The sequence below is a fragment of the Podarcis pityusensis genome (genome assembly GCF_964106645.2).
Source record: "Podarcis pityusensis genome assembly, chromosome: 1".
NCBI lineage: Eukaryota > Metazoa > Chordata > Lepidosauria > Squamata > Lacertidae > Podarcis > Podarcis pityusensis.
The window spans coordinates 75818330-75839990 of NC_138028.1; the positions used below are offsets into that span (position 1 = coordinate 75818330).

Below are 21661 nucleotides of genomic sequence, written 5' to 3' on the forward strand. Positions count from 1 at the left end.
TGATGTGTTCAGTACATTATCTGTTTTGTGCAACTTCCCTTATAGTGTGGAAATATGAACAATCACCTGCAACAGTGGTGGCAATACTTTAGGGTATGTGGTATTTCCTTGTTTGTAGTCATCTGCCACATGTGATAAGAAGCTAACCTTTAAATCACTGTAATGACCAGTCCATCAGCTTGGTGAAGACAGTAAACTAAGTATCAGTTGTTGATGTTAAATCAGTTGTTGATGCCTGCTGAGTGTCAGAAACCTTGGGCTATTTGCACCATGCATGTTCTTCATGTTTTAACTTGTGACATCTTTACCTTCAGCTGTTTGTATTGAGAATTTGTAATCAGTTTCCAATGCAAGTGCTACTCACAAGTTGACAATAAAATAGCAATAAACCTTCAATAAAAACATGCAACTGCAGTAAAAGTGAATTGAAACAGCATCAAATCCAACAGCAGTTAAATAGAGTATATTTAGGCAGCAGCTTAGGACCTTTCTGATAAGGAACTTCAAAGTTGATCTGGTAGGATAACAACTACATAGCTTTGCTTTGAGTTGAGAAGATTTCAAGATATGAGGTTGTAGAAGAAGTCATATACACATACCCCAAAATAGGTTTGATTAATCTTATTTAGGGTTATTTCAAAACATAAGAATTTTTCGTGCTTTCTTCCCCCATGGTTGGGCAAGAGGTAACATGAAATCCTGAGGCCCATTCCCAGTTGCACTTATCCAGTGGAGTTGCTAGTGACTGAGTAGCTTTTAGTTGCCTTGGCACTTACGGTTTCTGGGTAGGATAGGTCCATCATTTCACTTTTTTAACTGGGATATCAAACATTTTTGCAGTTCCCTCCCAAACCACTGTGTATTCAATTAAGAATTCAGATGTGTTACATAGAATCCCAGTAATGCCTGCGTAACATAGCTACTCTTTAAAGCTGTAACAACTAAGACAGAGAGTTTCCTTCAGGAAATACTTCAAGAATGAAATAAAAAAAATTGTTCATTTTATCTGATTCTACTTGCCCTTATTTAACATCATGCAAACCAGACATTTGCAAATAGTTTTAGTGCAGATGACACAAATCATTGCGTAAAACAGTTTTTTTAAAAAAATGTTTTTCTCAGAGTGGTATCAGGCTCCAATTGCATCCCATTGCACCTGGAGAACGACTTGATCCAGAGCTATAAACTCCCAGGTGAGAAGTCATAGGCATTTCTTGGAATTGGAAAGTTCTCAGGTTTTCATTTCAGACAGGTGGGAGGAGAAGAGAGGAAAGACTTTCACAATACAGTGGTACCTCGGGTTAAGTACTTAATTTGTTCCGGAAGTCCATTCTTAACCTGAAACTGTTCTTAACCTGAAGCACCACTTTAGTAATGGGGCCTCCTGCTGCTGCCGTGCCGCCAGAGCCCGATTTCTGTTCTTATCCTGAAGCAAAGTTCTTAACCTGAAGCACTATTTCTGGGTTAGCAGAGTGTGTAACCTGAAGCGTATGTAACCTGAAGCGTATGTAACCCGAGGTACCACTGTAATTGGGTTCCATGAGAATAGATTCTTAGAGGAAATGGGAGTTTAGGACTTGAGGAAAGAAGCCTTCAGGCGCTGCAAGTAACCCACAAATGTTACTAGCTTGCCTGCTCACTCAGACCCTAGGCTGTTTGCTGTCTAAAAGAAGAAAAAAAAGTTTGAAATGCTTTCCTTGCTATTTGCCTAGAGGAGATTTACTAGTCATACATTAGCACATAAGTATCTGTTCACAGGCTTTCTTCTCATGCTTTTACATCTTCAAGGTTGAAGCATGAATTGCTGTACACCCTGTTCTCCTTGTCCTTGGTATCATTGTGCTCTCCAGCTTGGCTTCTCTTTTGCAACTGTTCTTCAGTGTTCATTTACACTGCAGATTTTTCTATACCATGAAGGTCATTATCGCAGTAATTTGCTTACTGTTACACTTAGGCACTTTTCTTGGTAAGTTTTTAAAAACATTTCTCCATTCTGAGTTCTTGCTGTTGTACCCTGTGTGTCTGGCATATAGCTTTGCAGCATTTGCTCATGTACCTGTTTTGTATGTGTTTGTATTAAGCCTATTTACTAAGGCATATTAAATTATGAGGATGCATATTAAAAGGAATGACTACCTACTTTATATTGTAAGCCACCCTCTGATCCTTGGATGAAGGGCGGCATAGAAAATACATACATACATACATACATACATACATACATACATACATACTACTTTAGAGCCTGTCTACTATGTATTCTGATCATGACAGCAGTTGTTTGTATGCTCAGTTCAATACTCACGGCAAAGAATTTCGCTGGAACATCATACCAAGTAGTTATGGAGCCCAATGTTGGGCAGTGAATTCTTGGCACACCAGGAGATAGTTCTTGGTCATTCACTTCCAGGTAGCTGGTATGCCACAAGTGATTAAGTACATGCAAATGCTGACAGGCAGACATATAAAAACATAGATAGGCTAATAGCTTATGTAAACTTATTTATAATTTTTTTTTAGTGAGCTTTTAGCTTCTCCATCATGAGTTGTTGATTAGCATCATTCTGCGTACACCATATTATTATTGTGCCACATAATGCACATTTTTCAAAACTAGCAATACATGCTAAACTATGCTGTGAACAAATGGGGACCTGCAAGAAATTGGGGAGACAGTGCCCCCTATTCCCAGCCAAAAGAATCCATCCAGCAGGAAGCCATGGCCAATGGTACCAAAGGTCACCAAGAGATCAAGGAGAATCATCAGGGTCACCATCTCCTATCTCTCTCCTGATAGATATCATCTGCCAGGGTGACCAGAGCCGTAGTAAGATAAAGGTAAAGGTACCCCTGACAGTTAGGTCCAATCGCGGACGACTCTGGGGTTGCGCGCTTATCTTGCTCTGTAGGCCGTGGGAGCTGGCGTTTGTCCACAGACAGCTTCCGGGTCATGTGGCCAGCATGACTAAGCCGCTTCTGGTAAACCAGAGCAGCGCATGGAAACGCCGTTTACCTTCCTGCCGGAGCAGTACCTATTTATTTTCTTGCACTTTGATGTGCTTTCGAACTGCTAAGTTGGCAGGAGCTGGGACCAAGCAATGGGAGCTCACCCCATTGCAAGGATTCGATCTGCCGACTTTCCAATCGGCAAGCCCTAGGCTCTGTGGTTTAGACCACAACGTCCCCGCATCCCTTAGAGCCGTAGTAGGTTCATATTTAATTGATACACCAGCACCGCTGCATTGTCAGCAGTAGGAAAAAATAGATGGAAGCGAACAGAGATAAGGCCAAGGAGGGTTTGAGGTGGCGAGACCTGTCAATTCCAGTTCTAGCAAAGAAGCCGGTGATTTCTCCTTAGTGCTGCCGGGGGTTGGTGGTAGCAGTGTGTGTGTGGTGTATAGCCTACCAGTCATTTGATAGGAGAGAGAGCTACATTTTATGGACAGTTTTCTAAACATGCCAATATTTGAAAAGTAGAATCCAAACTTAGAGATGAATGAACCATGGTCCCTTTAATTTTGCCTATCTTTATTAACATCCTTTAGATATGCTTCCCGGTATTTTTGTTCAGAAGGCTTCTGGTCATTGGGTACTGTCCTTGAAGTAAATGTGTATACGCCTGTTTGTGATACATAAGCACCTCAAGACCTTCCCTCATGGCTCATTCATTTCATTCACGATTTCCTACCAAGTTTCTTATCATCTCCTGGAAAAGCATGCTGTACAGTCAATAACAATACATCATCACTGATCTAACAGCCAGGAATGTTTTGTGGTGGTAGCTGACTTCATTGTATTTGTGGTCTTCAAGAGGGGTTAATTAAGTTTTTCTTTTTTTACCTTTTCCTTAAGTCTGATAAGTGTTAAGATTTTAGTGAATTATTTTCACACTCTCACAAACAAGTTCCGTGTGTGTGTGTGTGTGTGTGAGAGAGAGAGAGAGAGAGAGAGAGGTCTATGTACTTACTGTAAACCTCAAAGACTGTGATGCATATCAATTCAGAATTCACTTGTCTTGTGATGTTTGTTTGTCTTGTGGGTTCTGAACATTCTGTATCAGCTTCCCTGGATTTTCAACATATGAACCATTTCTACCTCCAGCTATGTGGAGTTCAGTTATAAACCAATACCTTTTCCTTTGAATTAAGGAGATCTCTATTATTAACACCCCTAAATCATGAAGTATGGGTGCTTTTGTGGTGGGACATGCAGCTGAAATTGCAATGAATGCATTTTTTGATTCCTTACGTTCTGTTCAATAGAATAGACTATTGAGTAAAATGCTCCCAACCCTTTCAGATAGAACTGATCCTGTTCTGTTAACTAGACAATCCTATGCATGTCTACTCAGAACTAAGTCCCATTGAGTTAAATGAACCTTACTTCTAGGCAAAAGGGTTTCATATTGCAACCTAAGACAGTTGGTTTGTGTGTGAGGCTTTGGAAGTGAAGGCAGGTGGAACTTTTAACACCAATGGTGCAAAACTCCCGAAAATCTTCCTGTATTGAAAATCTTTTTCCTCTTCTTTGTGAAGACTTTTATTGTCTTTGGCACCAATTATAAGTAATTCTTGGATTGAAGCTAAGTTAAAGATCCACTGTACTCTTAGCTATTGGTGTGCAAACTGCAAAATAATCCATCTTACCAGGAAACATTTATATTCTCAGTTCACTTTCCTCAAACTATAGCGTTCTGTTTATAAGGTATCTGCATTTGAAAGCTTTTATTGGCTTCTTTAAAATGTGGAAAAGGGTTAAGAAAGTGAATGGTGCTCTTTCATATTGTTTCAGCATGACTCCAATAACTGCCAAGTTAAAAGGCAATCCTGTTTATTGCGCTCCTGATTTAAAACTAGTCAGACTAGCTCTTTTAATGCAAATTTTGAACTTACTAGTGAAAGCAAATACACCAAATCTGAAATCCATAGCAGTAAACCTCTTTAACATTACATCATGTGCTGGCTATTTATAATAGCAATGTGCTCCAAACAATGCTGTTGTTGTCACCTCTGTTATGTCTGAGGGCACTTGCTGATGACCAGCCGCCCACAAATAATGAGTAGCCTTTTGTACTTGGGCTTTCACTTTTTTCAAATGGAAATAGTACTATGGAGGAAGCCAATTTTATTTCTTTATTATGGAAATCCACCTTCCTACTACATATACTGGATGTCAAGACTACTTACTGGTCATTGCTTCTGATGTAACAATTTCCATTACAAATAACTGCTACAGTGTATTGTGGTTTCAACATATATGCAGAAGTGCTGAGTGTAGAATAGCACTGTGTCCATGAGTATGTAGGATCATTTTGATCTGGTAAGCTAACATTTATTATTTATTTTGAGGGTTTAAATGGAAGTGAAAACATCTGAATTGAGAATGGAGGGAGACGCATGTTAGCCCAAACTGTGGTTCATTCTTGTAACGCTAAACTATTGTCTGAACCATCTGCTGAAGTGGAACTCTAACACACAGTTTTCTGTGATTTATGTGCATGTTTAGTTAATAAAAATTTAAAAGTGGTTGTTGGTTATTAGAGTTGTGCACAAGTAGGAAAAAGGATTTCCATGAAGTGTTGGTTAGCACATGCCAAAAGCAGCAAGAAATATGCAATGCATTGTCTTTCTATACTTTGCAAACATCTGGAGTTGGCATCTGTGCATAGACAATTCTATTCTGCCACTTATCTGACTTGGGCAATGATCAGTTTGTGATTCTTCTGTGCTTCAACAAATGTAGCCACTACTCCCAACAGACACTTAATCAAATCATGATAAATGATATTGGCTTAAATTAGCTGTGTTGTAATCTTAATTTGGTGTGGTAATTTTCATGTCCCTGGCATATTTGAAAAGAATGTCAATTGTGTTTTCATGTGAAGGAAAAAAAATCATATTGAGAAATATATTAGTTTCCATTATTCTGGACTTCTCTGTCTAGGGATATAGTGCACACTGGCAATTGTAATAAAGGAATTGTTCTCCTACATTCTCAAGCACTTTGGCCTCTTTTCTGAAAGATGAAACCATTTTTGCAAATATTTAGCTGGGGGTAGGCTAATAATTAGCTGGTTTGATTGGTTTTAGGTACGACTGCAGTTTAATGCTTATCAAATGCAAAATTGGGATTCGGGTTGTCCACAGCTGTGTGTTCGTTCTCTCTCTCTCTCTCTCTCTCCCCCCCCCCCCCAAGCTATCTTGGGGACAGAGGCAAGCACTTGATAATATCAAACTATATTAGCACTTGAATCTTGTTGAAAACTGAATATGTGAAGTTGAATTGAGAGGGGAGTGCTGAAAATATATCTACACCACTGATATAAACTGGCTTAGCCATCATCTTCCCTGGGAAGTATTGGAACCATAGCTCATGAAGAGAGAGGAGTATGCTGTAGATTGATTGATTGATTGATTGATTGATTGATTGATTGCAGCAACCCCTTGTTCTCTCTGGTTTTCAGATGTGCATGCTAAGGGTTATGTATCCAAAATAGCACCCCCCACATATAATAGATAAATTTAAAAATCTAGTACAAAAATGGGACCCCAAAGTGAGGAATGAACACCATCAATAGCTACAAATGTTTTATTATTACTGTTACTTAATAAATTATCATTTATTAAATTTGTATACTGCCCTGTTGGTAGATCGGGGGTGGACAGAAACTATTTAGTGGGTGAGGAATTGGAATGGGGTTTTGTGACAGGGCATAGTTGATTGGAACACTGAACAAAAGTGATGCACACTGCAGCATTTTGTTGCAGGTTCCGCTGTGTTTCATGTCACAGTATTATTCCAGGTTTTTTGGTTTGCAAAATAGTATCTGCTAGATGGGCACACTTTCCCCAGAACCCTTTTGAACAATACAGTGGTACCTCGGGTTACAGACACTTCAGGTTACAGACTCCGCTAACCCAGAAATAGTACCTCGGGTTAAGAACTTTGCTTCAGAATGAGAACAGAAATCACGCGGTGGTGGCAGTGGGAGGCCTCATTAGCTAAAGTGGTACCTCAGGTTAAGAACAGTTTCAGGTTAAGAACAGACCTCCAGAACGAATTAAGTTCTTAACCCGAGGTACCACTGTACTTACCTGATAGTGTACCTGCTGCTACCTCAAAACAAGTAGCAGTGGCTTTAAAAAGTGAAGAAGTAATTCTCTCCCCCCCCCCCAAATGTCCCCAATTTCATCCAAAGAATCTCTGTTGAGAACTTCTGGCTCAGCCAGAAACCATAGAAACTATAAACCTCTTCTGGTATAAATGTAAATGCAATATCTGGTTGATTGGCTTCAGTTTTCAGCTAGTTCAGTTAGGCTCCGGAGAAATAGATCACTGTTATTGTGAACTGCTAAATTCCACTTGGTTGTCTTAGAAACATATTGAAGCCAGCTCAGAGCAATGCAGTGAACTAGGAAAATTTTGTTACGTTGTCAGGTTCAAATAATTGTGTTCAAATGCTTTAGCTTTTTCTTTTAAGAACTCCTTTAACCATTTTCTTTTTTTTCACTTCTGAGATGATTATCCTGAGGCTAAAATGAGGAAGAACGAAAATGTGGCCAAATGCAATTTGTGGGTTTTAGACTATAATCTAGGCTCAGTTTTTAGTTTAGATGATGGTAGGAAACGGAGCAGTGTTAGGAAACAAAAATGCTCAGTCTGAGAAGTTTGTAAGAGAAATTGTCATCCACACTTTCACTCAGATTATAATCTTGCACATTACTTTTATTAAAAGTATACTATGATTAAGGCTCCCCCCTCATAACTCTGGTTTCTTACTTTCCCTCCTTACCATGGTTTCCATTGCATCTGAATTATGAAATTATAGTCTAATCTCGATCTACAATCTAGGATCTGAAACCAGGATAGACCAAGATGAAACTACAGTTCCTCTTGATATAAAGGGATACCTTGGTTTAACAAACCCTGAAATTTTTCACCTATAGCATATGTGTGATAGGAGGAGGGCGTGTAAGGACACAAGTTTGATCTTAACCTAATAAATGATGAATTGCCTGAACTGGGCCATAGAGGCACACGTGGAAGGAGTTTATAGATACATGTGCAAAGATATTTTAGCAACTGAGCAAGTAAATCCACCTGTATATGTTCAGCAGATTTGAAACGGTGACAGACAGCATGTAATATGACAGTGCACTGCAAAGATAGATTCATGAGTAGCTCTTAAATGGTCTTCTGATCTGAAACATGCAATTAATACACATGGTAGTGAGCAAGCTGCTAACACAGTTCTGCATGTCTTGGCTAAAATAGTCAAATGCAAGTAGAAAAATGTAAACTATGGTAGTTAAAGCAGCGGTTGGATGCTTTAACTCTCTCTTGGATCTCTCTTGGATGCTTTAGCTGAGATTCCTGCATTGCAGGGGGTTGGACTAGATGACCCTCAGGTCCCTTCCAACTCTAAGATTCTAAAGTTACACGAAATACAGGGATGGTTTAGAAGGATTTAGAAGTTATTGAAGCTCTGAGTATGACTTCATCATACAGTGATATGGCAGCCAGGACTATCATTCTTAAAACAAAGTTTTAACACTTAGTATTTTTCATATTTGAAAATAATTTTGTTGAGCTGCTAAATGGGACTGAAAAATCCCCAGCATGTCAGGCATGAGAACTTAGCTCTGAAACTGCAAGCCTGAGCACTTCCCTATCAACTGTTCTGTACAACTAACCTTTCTGGCATGCATTAGTGGTAAGTAGGTCATTGACTGAGGTTCTTAAGCCTTTCCTGTAGCTTTCTGCTTGCTTTGCAGACATGCTGGCACAAGAATCCTGTCTAAACAGGTTTTACCTTAGGAATATGAAGCTACCCTTCCCAACTTTGTATACAACAATGCAAATAGGATAAAAGAGTCATGTAAGATTTATCCACTTGTATGCAGGAACACATATACTACTCCTGAGGTGTCTACTTTTGTTGTTGGCATCTGTCTTGGGAGACAGTGGAGGAATATGCCTTTGGGGGTGAACACAAACCGTTGGAAGAATTACAGATCCTGCTATGGCTATAGAGACTGATTCCATGCCTGTTCCCATCTTCTGTCACAAGCACTTGTGGAGGAAAAGGAGAACATTCACACACTTGTTATTAAAATTTGTAAACCACCCTATACCCACAGGTCTCAGGGTGGTTCATAGGAAAAAATAACGATATATGTGTATATGAGGGGAGATACCAGATGTCAGTGTTCATTTGATCCAGTAGTACAACAGCAAATATTGTCAGCCTTTCACAGAGCGCAACATCCAGTTATATAAACCATAAAAAATGTAATATATCCTCCCCCTTGATGCAAGTTAGATATATGACTCTCAGCCATTTTCTGTGTCTTTTTTTTTTTTTGACACATTACTGTGAAAATAGAAATTGTGCTGTGAAGAGGAAGGGTTATGCTGTGTGAAATGAGCAACTGATACTGAGTTAATTGAACTTTGGAGAACCCTCTTAAAACGGGATCTAAGATTAGGGCTCCAGGAGCAAAGTTCAGTGCTTCCTTTTAGATGGGTTGCATTGCTTGGCAATGCATTTCAACTTCAAGGATTGTGGTGTGTGAGCGCGCGCGCGCGCACACACACACACACACACACGTGTATGTCCTGACATTAACATTGCAGAAATAGCAAATGTGCTAAATGGTGGCTAAAATATGCACCCCACAGCTTTTTGATGAGGAGTAGTCAGTAATACTCCTCTTCCACCAGTATTACTAATTCTCATTATTGAGAGCTGGTGTAGTAGTTAGAGCGTTGGACCAAGGTGGGAGTGGGAGACCCAAGGTTCAAATCACCACTCAGCTGTGAAGCTGACCGAGTGACCTGGGACCAGTCGCTGGCTCTCAACCTAACCTACCTCACAGGGTTGTTGGGATTAAAGGAGGAGAGGGGGAACCATGTACACCACCTTGAGCAGTAAAAAGCAAATACAATAATAATACAAGTCCTTTAAGTATCTTTATATACTAGCAAAGAATAAGTATTATGCACCAGTAGTAATCAATCAATTATCTCCTTCCCCAAGTGCTTAGCTATGGCTAAAGGCGTATGAAGAAATTGTGCTTGAGTGGGCAGAGCCTGAAAAGAAATTGCATCATAAGTAACAAGCCACCCAGGAACTGCTGTCTGCATTGCCTCAGTGCTTTGCAAGATGTGCACTTGAATTGTGGGAGGAATCTGTTATACTAATGAAGAACTAGATTAACTTGTCTGCTGTTTTTGAGAATATGCTTATTTGAAAGTTTGATATTCTGTGCTGCTGCTTGCTGTGTATCCCATCTGCTTTCGTTACTAAGTAGCCTTTCTTACTACTAGAAGTGGATGATACAAGAATTTCTACTGTTTCTTTTGGGCTCAGAATTACTGTGGTTTCAATATGTGTTTAGTTGTGTCAACACTTCTGTTCAAGAACAGAATTTCAAAGTGATATTGTGATATGGTGAGCACCTACTAAAGCAAATTTAATGCCCCCCCATCACCTAACAGTTGTTGGAGTCCTCCCATGACACCTGGAGTGTGCTCCCTGCCCCCAACATTCCAGCACCTGCTCTGCATGCAGAAGGAGACCTCCAGGTCCTCCATTAGGAAAAGCTGCTGCTACAAGATGTGACATAGGGATTGGAAAATGAGCTGAATGCCTTCACACTTTTTAAAAATGGATATTTTGGGGGGCCTAAAGTACCAGTTTCAGACAGGAAAAGGAGGCACAACTCTCCCGAATTATGAGTCAGAATCCATCAGGCAGGGGAGTGAATGCATTTTTTAAAAAGCCAAATATGGTAGCTGTGACAGACAATGGTCTTCAACACCTTCAGGCATTTGTTGTTCAGTATACTTCAGTCTTTGGACAGGACAGACAACTTTCTCAGTACTGTAATTTTGTGTAAATTGTTTTCCCTTTTTACTTGCTGCAAGCTTGAAGCCTGCAGCACTTTTTCAGTGAAAGCCCTGAGTAGAAGCTTAAGTAAGAATAGTATTTCAGCAGTTTCAGAAGTCTAAAATATTTAGCAGGCATGTTTGGTTGGGCAGTAGTACAACAAGCACGATGAAGTGAAAAAAGAAAAGGGCAATTAGCAGTATCAGGACATTCATTATGTTAGGCAGGGACACACTGTATGAATAGGTTGCAAGTTAAATTAAATTGACTTTGCAATTAAACCCTGCAAACTTTTGTTTGTCTCAAATGCTGCACTGTATTCTTAGTCTGAAAAATGAACTCGATTCACTTTAATTTTGAGGCAGAATTGCTTTTTTGAACATTTTTCTCCAGGCCTCCTGATACTAATATTCTCTGTGGTGCTCACTGAATACTTGGTTAACAAACGGTTGCTCAATTAGCTATTTATTTGCCTCTTTCTGTGGTCATAAAAATTAAGTGGTTTTGTAAACTCTCAAAGTGTTGTTGCTTATTAATATTTCCTTGCTGTTGAATAGGTCGTCATTGTTGAAATTAAACAAAGCTCCTGCTGTATTTGGTATAGCAATGCATCTAAACTGTCTGGAAAGTTTTTCATCATGTTGCACTTGATAATTATGTCTGTGTGTAAATGGCTAAGCAAAGGGATTTCCAACATGCATGGATTTCTGACAGCACTCCTACTGTTGACACAAAATGGGGATGCCCATGCTTACAGTGCATCACTCTCAACTTTAACACGGGGTTTCCTTCCTTTACTTAGCCACAGGATAGTAAAGGATTTAGGAACAACTGTAGAGCTTAATACCCTGAAGGAGCAAATGGGTAAGCTTAAGATGTGTGTGTGGGAAATGAAGTGGCAGAACCTGAACAAGCAGGTTGTGAAAACAACACTATCATATTAACCTTCCAGTTAACAGCCTTGCATATTTCAGGCAGATTTTGCCATTATCTCAACAGTGTGACGCGGCAGCTAAAAAAGCCAATGCAATTCTGGGCTGCATCAATAGGAGTATAGCATCTAGATCAAGGGAAGTAATAGTGCCACTGTATTCTGCTCTGGTCAGACCTCACCTGGAGTACTGTGTCCAGTTCTGGGCACCACAGTTCAAGAAGGACATTGACAAACTGGAATGTGTCCAGAGGAGGGCAACCAAAATGGTCAAAGGCCTGGAAACGATGCCTTATGAGGAACGGGTAAGAGAGCTGGGCATGTTTAGCCTGGAGAAGAGGAGGTTAAGGGGTGATATGATAGCCATGTTCAAATATATAAAAGGATGTCACATGGAGGAGGGAGAAAGGTTGTTTTCTGCTGCTCCAGAGAAGCGGACACGGAGCAATGGATCCAAACTACAAGAAAGAAGATTCCACCTAAACATTAGGAAGAACTTCCTGACAGTAAGAGCTGTTCGACAGTGGAATTTGCTGCCAAGGAGTGTGGTGGAGTCTCCTTCTTTGGAGGTCTTTAAGCAGAGGCTTGACAACCATATGTCAGGAGTGCTCTGATGGTGTTTCCTGCTTGGCAGGGGGTTGGACTCGATGGCCCTTGTGGTCTCTTCCAACTCTATGATTCTATGATTCTATGATTCAAGATAAAATATTACTTCAGTTATGCTCTCAAATAAGCACTTGCACTGTGAACCAAATGATACACCACTTAAATGGTGTAGGTACTTTTTTTAGTGGTGATTTTCTTAACATCTAAATGGGCCTATGCTCTCTAATGATTTTTTGAACGCTTCCATGTTACAATGTGCCTATATAAAAGTAGGTGAATTATTGCTTAAAATTGCACTTCACGTTTCTTTCTTTTATGGAGTTGGAATGTTGCAACTGACTAAATTTAAAACAATAGTAGCATACTTCCCAAAATTTAAAGCGAAAAAACACCTACCCAGAATGGAAGGAAAAATGGGGAGAAAGGTGATGGTACACAATAGGGTTCTTTCAAAGTGTGTAAATTGAGTTTGAGGTTTAAGTTTGTGGATTTTGCTATCTTCCTGCTTTGATGTGAAGAGTGTTTGTTATTGCTACGGCCTTGAAAATGCACCTACTTGGTAAGTGCGTTGAAGTCGAGATTGCAGATTCAATATATGAAATCTCTGTTTATGGAAGTAACACCCCTAATTGTACTGGGAGTAGATGAGCCCCCTTGAAGTGGAAAATAGTCACATAATCTGTCTCCTTGGCTTCATATGAAAGGGAAGATACAGACTATTTTCTTCATCCTATTTGCTCAGAGAGTAGCAGAAGGTAGGGCTGGACGATACCTGCTTTCTTACATCAAAATACAACACCAGCTAAGCATCACAAAATGGTGGTATATTAAAATGTTGGAAAGGATGTGGGAAGGAAGAAGGCAGTTGTCTGCCATGCAGGCAGTTGACCGTGCATAGCTTCTGCCTCTTCCAAAGCTGCCGCCTCCTCCAGCACCTTCCAGCCCGTGCTAAGGCAGCTGAGGCAGGACTGTGAATGCTCCGTTCAGGCACCTGCCTCAGCCGGTGCCACCTTATAATGGGTGGGGCGGCAGGGCGGATGGGTTACCTCTTTTTCCTGGGATGAAGAGGCAGCCCATCCCCCCTCTGCAAGCCAGATTAAGGGGCGGGGCTTGATCAGAGGAGAAGTGGGTGGTTTAAGGAAGCCTGCTTCTCAACTGAACAAACCTCCAGCTCACACAAGCCGGAGTGGAGGCTTTGTTAAACTGCTCTGCTGAGGCATGGTCAGCTGCACACCCGTCAGCAGAGCAGTTTAAAGAAGCCACCTGCCCGCATGGTACCTCTGAGGTATGAGGGCCAGAGCATGCTGGCGGCTTCACCCGTTGTTTATTGCAGGTGAAGCAGCCCATCGCTCTCTGGCCCTCATACCAGTCCTGCCTATTAGAAGGTACCATAAGGAACCACCCATATGGAAAAGGAATCTATCTGAGCACTTTCACATGACCTATCTTTATTCAGTTTGCCCCTGGGGCATACTAGATTTATGCTGCATATAATTGGAGACCCCTGCTTCCTTCAACATTGACTGCTTCACTAGACCAGAATTCCCAGCTCCATTACTATTCCCTTGTTTGTTTCTTTTTTAAATACTGTCCTGGGATGGGGGAGTGGGGTTGTCCAATGCTTCTGTGTTGCATATAAGAGTTGGAAGATGCTTCATTTGGAAATACTACTCCAGCCAGTTGCTCCTGTCTGGGAAGAACATGCATTATTATTTCAGTTTCCAGAACTAGTTGCACCTTTACTCCATTACTCCTCTCCTGATATGCCTGAAACTGAGAGATCTAGTGGAAATTAACTTCTCATTTGACCTAGACCCTGCTGTAGAGGCACACGTCCAGTATTGGTTCGAGCAGCAAAATGCTTACATGCTGGTATGAATGTACCCTTGGTATTTGAGGATGACATGTGTTTATGCTGATGTCTGCAAACTGCTACCTCCCCCCACCTTGTTTATGCTGATTACTTAAATCAAGTGTTTATAGGGTGCTACTGCTGACCATCATTAGTGGTTAAGGAGGAGTGAATTCCATGCTGGGCTTGAACATGTACCAAGTCTTTAACAAAAGTCTTACAGTTCTGGAAACTTGGCAGGTACTATCTGGGAAAGGTACCATATCTTCAGGATTAATATAATCTGTATGAGCAATGAAAATGCAAAGTGAATTCTAAGTTAAATTGGATTTATTTCAGCTTCAACACTAACTTTAATATGAGAGTAGGCTTTTAATTCATGAATTATGATTCCATACTGGGCACTTGGGTGTGTGTGTGTGTGTGTGTGTGAGAGAGAGAGAGAGAGAGAGATTCATGATTAGTACTTGCTGTGAATATTGCATCAAAACTGTTGCATACTTCGATGTATTAGTTATCACTCTCATAATTTGACTACCTAGATGTACATAAAATTTTATATTGAGTTCATGCCTTATCCGGTGGCATGTATGTGTTATGAGATATTGGACATGGTCCGCTAGGTTCAGTACTTCACAGATCACAGAAATTGAAGTGTAAATGGGCTCCCTCCTCTCCTCTGTTCATGCAGTATCTCTGTAACAGGGTGCTTGAAAAAAGCTTGCTTATCCCTCACACTACTTCTCTTGTCCTGTTGCACAGCCGGCGCCAGTCTGAAAAGGCCAATTCAAATGCTTCCTTATTGGCACTGGCTCCTCAGGCTTGGCTTTTACTTAGAGTTTGTAAAAAGGAGCAGCTGTTTGTCTTTTCCAGCCTAGGTTTTTTTCCGGTTTCCTTTGCTGCTCTTTCATTGGCTGAGGGAAGGAGGGAGGAAGGGTTAGAGTGAAGTAAGCTGTGTAAACTCTGTGAATGTGGTTGGACTAGTTTTTTTGAGGAGGCAAGGAGAGAGAACTAGTAAAGCGTTGCGAGTCTGTACTGGCAGTTTCCAATTTCCCCCCTTTCCCCCTCACTTTCTCTCTCTCTTGTCTTTCTCCAACATGGTTGGGGATCATTGTAACCTCAGCGGCGAAAGACCAGTACTTGCCCAAACTCCCAAAACTGGATTAAGCTGCAAAATGGTTCTTCAGGCAGTGGGCAAAGTATTAAGGTAATAACTTATTTTAAACAATCTTCTTGATGTGATGGGGGAGAGAAGAAGCATATGTCGCATTCTCATTCTCTAGCTTGTTCGGCTATTAATTCACTTTGAGTGCAGACAGATCCTTATAGACATCAGTGGCAAAACTACAATTGATTTTAAATGAGGCAAGATTGCAGGTGATCATGTGAAGCAGAACAGTGTATTTAGAGCTAGGGTGTTAATAAATTTAGGTTGGATTTTAGTAAAGACAACAGTAGTTTAAGTGGCTTGGTCTTGCCCCAATTTTTCTGACTTCTGCATTCACTATTTTAGAATTCAGAATCAAAAGAGCAAAATGTTTGGAACTTCTTATTCTCTATGCACATCTGTGCTTGAACACCTTTGTTCAGATGTTATTGGGCTTCAACTAAGAAATGTAAACTTCATGTATGCATATTGATTTCTGGTAGATTTCTGATTTTCTGGTAGAATTACTTAAGTAAGGCTGCAATTCTGTGCACGCTTAGCTGTGGAGTAAGTCTCATTGAACACAATGGGCATCTTCATTTTAAAGTGATAATGCATATAATTGGGTTACAAGTCATTTTGGTAAATAATTTCTTTTATTTTTATTTATTGTTCATTAATGTGTTCAGTCATAAGATTTAATCAGGCTCTCGGTCCAGAGTTTGTAATAAGAATTTTGATCAGACGAGGAGGTGTGTACTTTTCCATTGTAACTTCCAGAAATGTTACCACAGAAATAAAAATACCTTTCAGCAGAAGTAGTTTTTAAATCAAATATGAACATTTATTTAAGTTTGAATGTATGGTTAAATAAAGTGGTTAGAGATCAGTATCCGCTGAATGAGTTTATTATTTTATCACAACTTGGTTTTGGTGAAGGTTTTGGGGCAGTTTGTCAACCAGAATATTATCCCCCACTTCCTTTCTTGCATTGTGCTGTCCACAAAAAAGTCATGGACATGTATTTATCTGCGTCCATGGGGTAAATTATATATTTGAAATGCATTTTCTTGTAAGTTACATTTTTCAGTTATTTGTAATGATAACACTGGTATTGACATGAAAGTGACGAACCCAGACTGCATAAGTGGGGTACTTGGTTCATGAAGAAAACTCTGAACTAGCCAATTAGCAATGGCAACATAGGTTGTGAGTACAACACTAATGATATGGTATGTGAGTATGATCACCTCACTGCAAGTTAAATATAATTACTACATTTTGAGGTGGAGTTGTGGCTTACCTGACAGCGTTGGCTGCCATCTTTTGCTGAATCAAACTGCAATTAACAAAGATGGAAAAAGTGATGTCACAATGCAGTATTTTTATTATTAGTGACTACTGGACTCTTCTAAGTGGGGAGTGTGTGTGTGTATGCATGCTACAGGTAGACTTACATAATTGAGCAAGCCACTTTCAGCATTTCATTTTACAGGTTTCGCCTTCCCCCCCTCCCCCAATGAATAATCCAAAGTTGAACTTGTTTGGGGCACTTGGTACTTACTCTCTGGTGCATAAAGATATGATAAACTTGGGAAATGGCAAGCTCTGGGTGTGTGCTGTGCAGGAGGACAAGAAAAAGGTGGTGTTTGTGTGCTGGGATTCTGCAGAAGCACAGAAAAATCTTAATCCAACTTCCTAAGAATACCACCTGTCATTAAGGAATGACAAGAACTAACCAGACTTCCCAGCCTTATGTTTGTGAAGCTACGTGTGAAAACATGTGGATGGTGTCTGATGAAATCTCAGATGGCAGTGAGAGTTTCCGAGTAAGATTTCCAGGAGTCACAGGCAAGGCTTCAATGCCATGTATAGACTGTTGCTTCTCTTCATGTTAAGGATGAGGATAACAAATTTTGCAGAGCAAGAGATCTTCCTATTTGCTTAATTGGCAAAATTTATTCCAAGTCACAGAAACCAGTAATTCTTGTCACGGAATTTGGGCTAACTTGGTGCAAAATTGTGTTCTTTGCATGTGTTTCTCTTCATCGGAAATTATGGACCTGAGCAACAGTTATTATGAAACTCAAGAGAAGTTGAGGGGAATTTCCTTAGTTCCTTTGACTTTTCAAACAAGCATGGGAACCCATTTTTTATTTCATTTAAAATGAGTTACTCTTTATGTATTCAGATACTCACCTATGGTGCCAACAAAGAAAGGAAATAACCAATTAAATATTTCCACATCTCTTTGCAGTACCCTGTTCTGCATGTAATTATTATCAGTCAGCAGGATTGACTAATATAAGAGTTTAATAGCTCTGTTAGAGCAAATAGGCTATGACTGAAAAGGGTGAATAGAAATAGGACATGAAGGAAGAAAGCAACATTGGCTGCTCAGGAAGGGTAAATAAATGATAGTTTAGATTGTATAATGGGTTTGTGTGTGGCAGGTGACAGAGGGTTGTGCCAAGAAGGATGAAAACGAATTTAACCCACTGAATAGTCTTTTTTAAAAATTGGCAAGTTGGCTGTGATAATTTCAAAGTGTCCTTTCAGTTTGCCAGGCTTTAGTCAGCTAGTTCACTTTAAGGACTGTGGAACCTAAACTCAGTAGAACAGTAACCCATTCATCATGCCATAACTGGAAAGAACTGCTTTTGCTATAATGTTTGCTGAGAGAATTAGGGAGCAGGCACACCTGGCTTTCCCATAGGAATGCTGCCACGTTTCTCAGGAAGCCTATGCAGTCTTTGCTTTCTTACAAAGGTAGCACCACCTTTTACAATTATCCACCTCCTTGGCTGGTTTGCCTCTTTGCTGTTACTGCTCCCTGACTACCACTTAGTTGGGGGAAAGTTCATCAGGGGGTGTGCATGTTTGTGTAAAATCTAAAATGTTGCTTTACTTGAATTGCTACAGTACATCAGGTAGCAGTAAGTTTTGTTGATAATATATTGTCTCCTCATCCAACAGTTTAGGTAGGAAGCATGTGCACATGTGCATGGTTTCATAGAATATCTAGTGTGGAGGGTCAATCTGGTGAAGCTTCTTCCTGATTGTTAAAAATCCATTTCCAAGATCTACTGCTGTTGCATTTCCTTTTGCTGAAAGTTCATTATTCTGGAGAGAATTTTATGTGAAGTCTGTTTCATGGGCACACTTTGTGAACTGGATCATATCCACCAAGCCCATGATCCTTTTATGTTTGAGTTAGTTTGCTTGTAAAACAAAAGCAAACAGTATTGGGACTGCTCACTTTCCAGTCATGGCTCCTCCTTATATTCTTTAATTGTATTGCAACTTCTACCAAAAGCATGAAAGTGCATTTGTGCAATTTAAGTTTATACAGTGTTGATTTGGCTGAATCCTAGGCCCCAGTACTCCAAATTCTGCCCTTATATCATGCAAGTTGCCATCTCAGTGACTTACTCAGTTGTGCATGTAGATATGGCCTAGAACTTTATAGGAATGGTAGAAAAGTTAAATAAGGATTCTGAGTCACTACTATCAGATTAGTAGCCATGGGTAAGGAACTGGAAGTTATGTAGATCCCTGAATCCCAGCTCTGACTAGTAGAATCCCTGTTGATCCTGACCATGCACACATTTCTTCCGAGTGTATTTGCAACATCATGATAATGACATTTTTTCCTCTAAAGGATACACATTTTGCTTCCTTGAATTATGTATTCCATAAATTGTTAGGTTGAATATAACTAAACTGGCAATCCTTTTGATTAATGTCTTATCAATCTCCATCAATTTTACAGTGCAACTAATGCAACTAATTTTAGCTAGGTGCTAGAGAGAAATTAAATGTTTTTATAAGAAGTTCAGCTTCTTTTTATAAACAAGTCAGTTGTGTAATACTACACATACTAGTTCTGAGCAATGTTTTGTTTGCAGACTAGACCACCTTTATCTCTAATGGACCAAGTTCAAATTTTATAAGCTTCGGCAAAATAGCTTCTTAATCACAGTATGAACTACTCTGTAGACATTGCTAGAAAACAGATCATCTTGGAATTTGTTTAAGCAGAATTTAAGATGGGTTGGAGACTACTGGGCAAAAGGCAATTTGGGAGCTCTCTGAACTATTTTTGTCTTGCTCTGTTCTTTTCTCCAACTTTCCATTTGATTAAAATAGTGTAGCAGGGAAAACTTTTGACGGAGAGCAAATTATTGAGCTTGAGTTGAGTGTCTTTTAATTGCTTCAAACTGAAACCTGATTGTGTCTTATTCAAAATATATCAAGTAGCATTTGTCTCATTAGGTCTTGGCAAAAGGTTGGCAGAAAGGCAACATTTATTCAGGCCTGTCTGGCAGAAATGTTTAAGCATCGACCTGATTGGTCGATGATAAAGTGCATGTGTATATTCTGGACTTAAAATAAAAATTGTGCTCCAGAGTAACTGTTGAGATACCAGGGTTCAAATCCCCACTCAGCTATGGAGCTCACTGTGATTACCTTGGGCCAGTCACCATCTCTTACCCTAACCTAATTTACAGGATCACTGTGAGGATAAAATGGGGAGAACCACCATGTACGCAACCTTCAACTGCTTGGAGGAAAGGTGACATAGGAATGTAATAGCAACTAAATAAATAACACTACATAAGAACACCTGGATCTATGTATGTACTTTGCATAATTCTGCTTCTAGTGCTCATGATGGAAAAAGTATAAGGTACACTTGAGTACAACTCCACGAACTTGGGAAATCCTGGCCCAAATGTTTTAATGGTGATAAAAGTGAGTGTGTGAATGTTTCTCAAAGATGCTCTGTCACTTCTTTAAGAATGGACAAGGACTCTAAAACTTCTGTTTTTAAATTAAGAATTTAGTCAATTTTTTGAGTTATACTGATGTTTAAAGAACCAATATGGTACTTATGGTTGTCGCCTAAGGAAGAAGTTTTCTGATTGATACATCATTTTATCCAAGGTGTAATGTTCAATTGTCAGTTATATTGAAAGGGAATATTTCTAATCCAGTTAAAGATGCAGGCTGAAGCTTAGTTTTGAATTTAACAATAGAAGCCCATGTTCCTTGTTAACTATTGATTAAAAAGAAAACTAGTGTAAAGTTATTTTCACAAAGCTGGTTTTAAATTGTTGAGAGAACCTTTGGCATTGGCAGAAAATTTTTGTCCAAACCTTTTTTTGGGAAACGTCAGATCCTATTAATGCTTTAAGCATAACATGTTTTAATAAGCATAACATGTTTTAAAATTTTAAACAATTATATCTTTAAAATTATGCTAAACTACTTGTATATAGTGACACATATAGCAGAACTGGTAGGCGTATTCTTTAATTACAGTACACATGGAAGGATTTCTTAAATGTATGAGCAGAGAAGTGTGGGATCTGTCACCCTTGTTCCTAGTTCTTATAGTCTGGCCAGCACTGGGTACATAGGAAAATGCCAGCGTACTTGTGCATACATGGAAACCATTTACCAAGTGTAGAAATGCTTGCTGTTTACAATGTTGTTGAATCAGTTGAAAAGGAATGTTGAAATTCCACTTGGAGAAGTTAGTTTGCAGCATGCTGAAAGAGGGGGGAAAGTGAACTTTTAGATCTTGCTATATTATCAGAATAGTTTGGAGTGAGGCTCTCTTTCTTGCACAGTAATTTGTATGCATGTACTTCTAGCCATTCCTGCAGTATTTCTAAAATCTTCTGTGGCTTGTCCAGAAACAAAATAGGTTTAATTTGACCTTGTGCTTATGAATGAGGCAGAGAGGTATACTGCAGTTACCATTCAACATTGAATTGGATTTAATGGAGCAACATTGTCCTGCCAGCCAACTCACCAGTTAAAAGTTAGAACCAGATAGAATTGATGGTGTTTTGAATGCCAGTCCCAACAAGCTTCAAGTGTAGATGTTATTGTTTGCTCCAGTAATGGACTGAATTTTGACATACTGTTAGCAAGGCATTATGTGCTGAAAATTGTACACACAAAGTAGTTAAGAGGTTAAAAGGTATTATAATCTCTAATTTGAAAGAGTACAAAAAGGGCATCAGGCAGGGCAGGACCCTTTTATTTTCAGTGAGGGCGAGACACAATGAAGTGAGCAAATGTGGAAAATACCTGGTTTCTTCTCCACTCCCTCAAAACAGAAACCAAATCTCTTCATCTCAGAGCACTTTAATGCATATATGGCTTTTCTGGCAGGACAAGGCAAGTCTGAACTAAAGACAGACCTTTTGCTGTTCCTTCCCC

General features: G+C 39.6%; 1 protein-coding gene across 4 annotated transcripts in view; it reads left to right on the forward strand.

Moving 5' to 3' along the window:
* The window catches only part of MOB2 (MOB kinase activator 2), a 103929-nt gene that overhangs the window by 56927 nt on the left and 25341 nt on the right, over nucleotides 1-21661 (forward strand). The window contains exon 1 of one of the 4 annotated variants that reach the window (XM_080999790.1): nucleotides 15258-15487. The exons of the other annotated variants lie outside the window; for them this stretch is intronic. Within the exon in view, the coding sequence (XP_080855916.1) occupies nucleotides 15378-15487 (110 nt within the window). The 5' untranslated portion in view covers nucleotides 15258-15377. Of the gene's footprint in view, nucleotides 1-15257; nucleotides 15488-21661 lie in introns of those variants that run through there. 4 annotated transcript variants of the gene reach the window in all.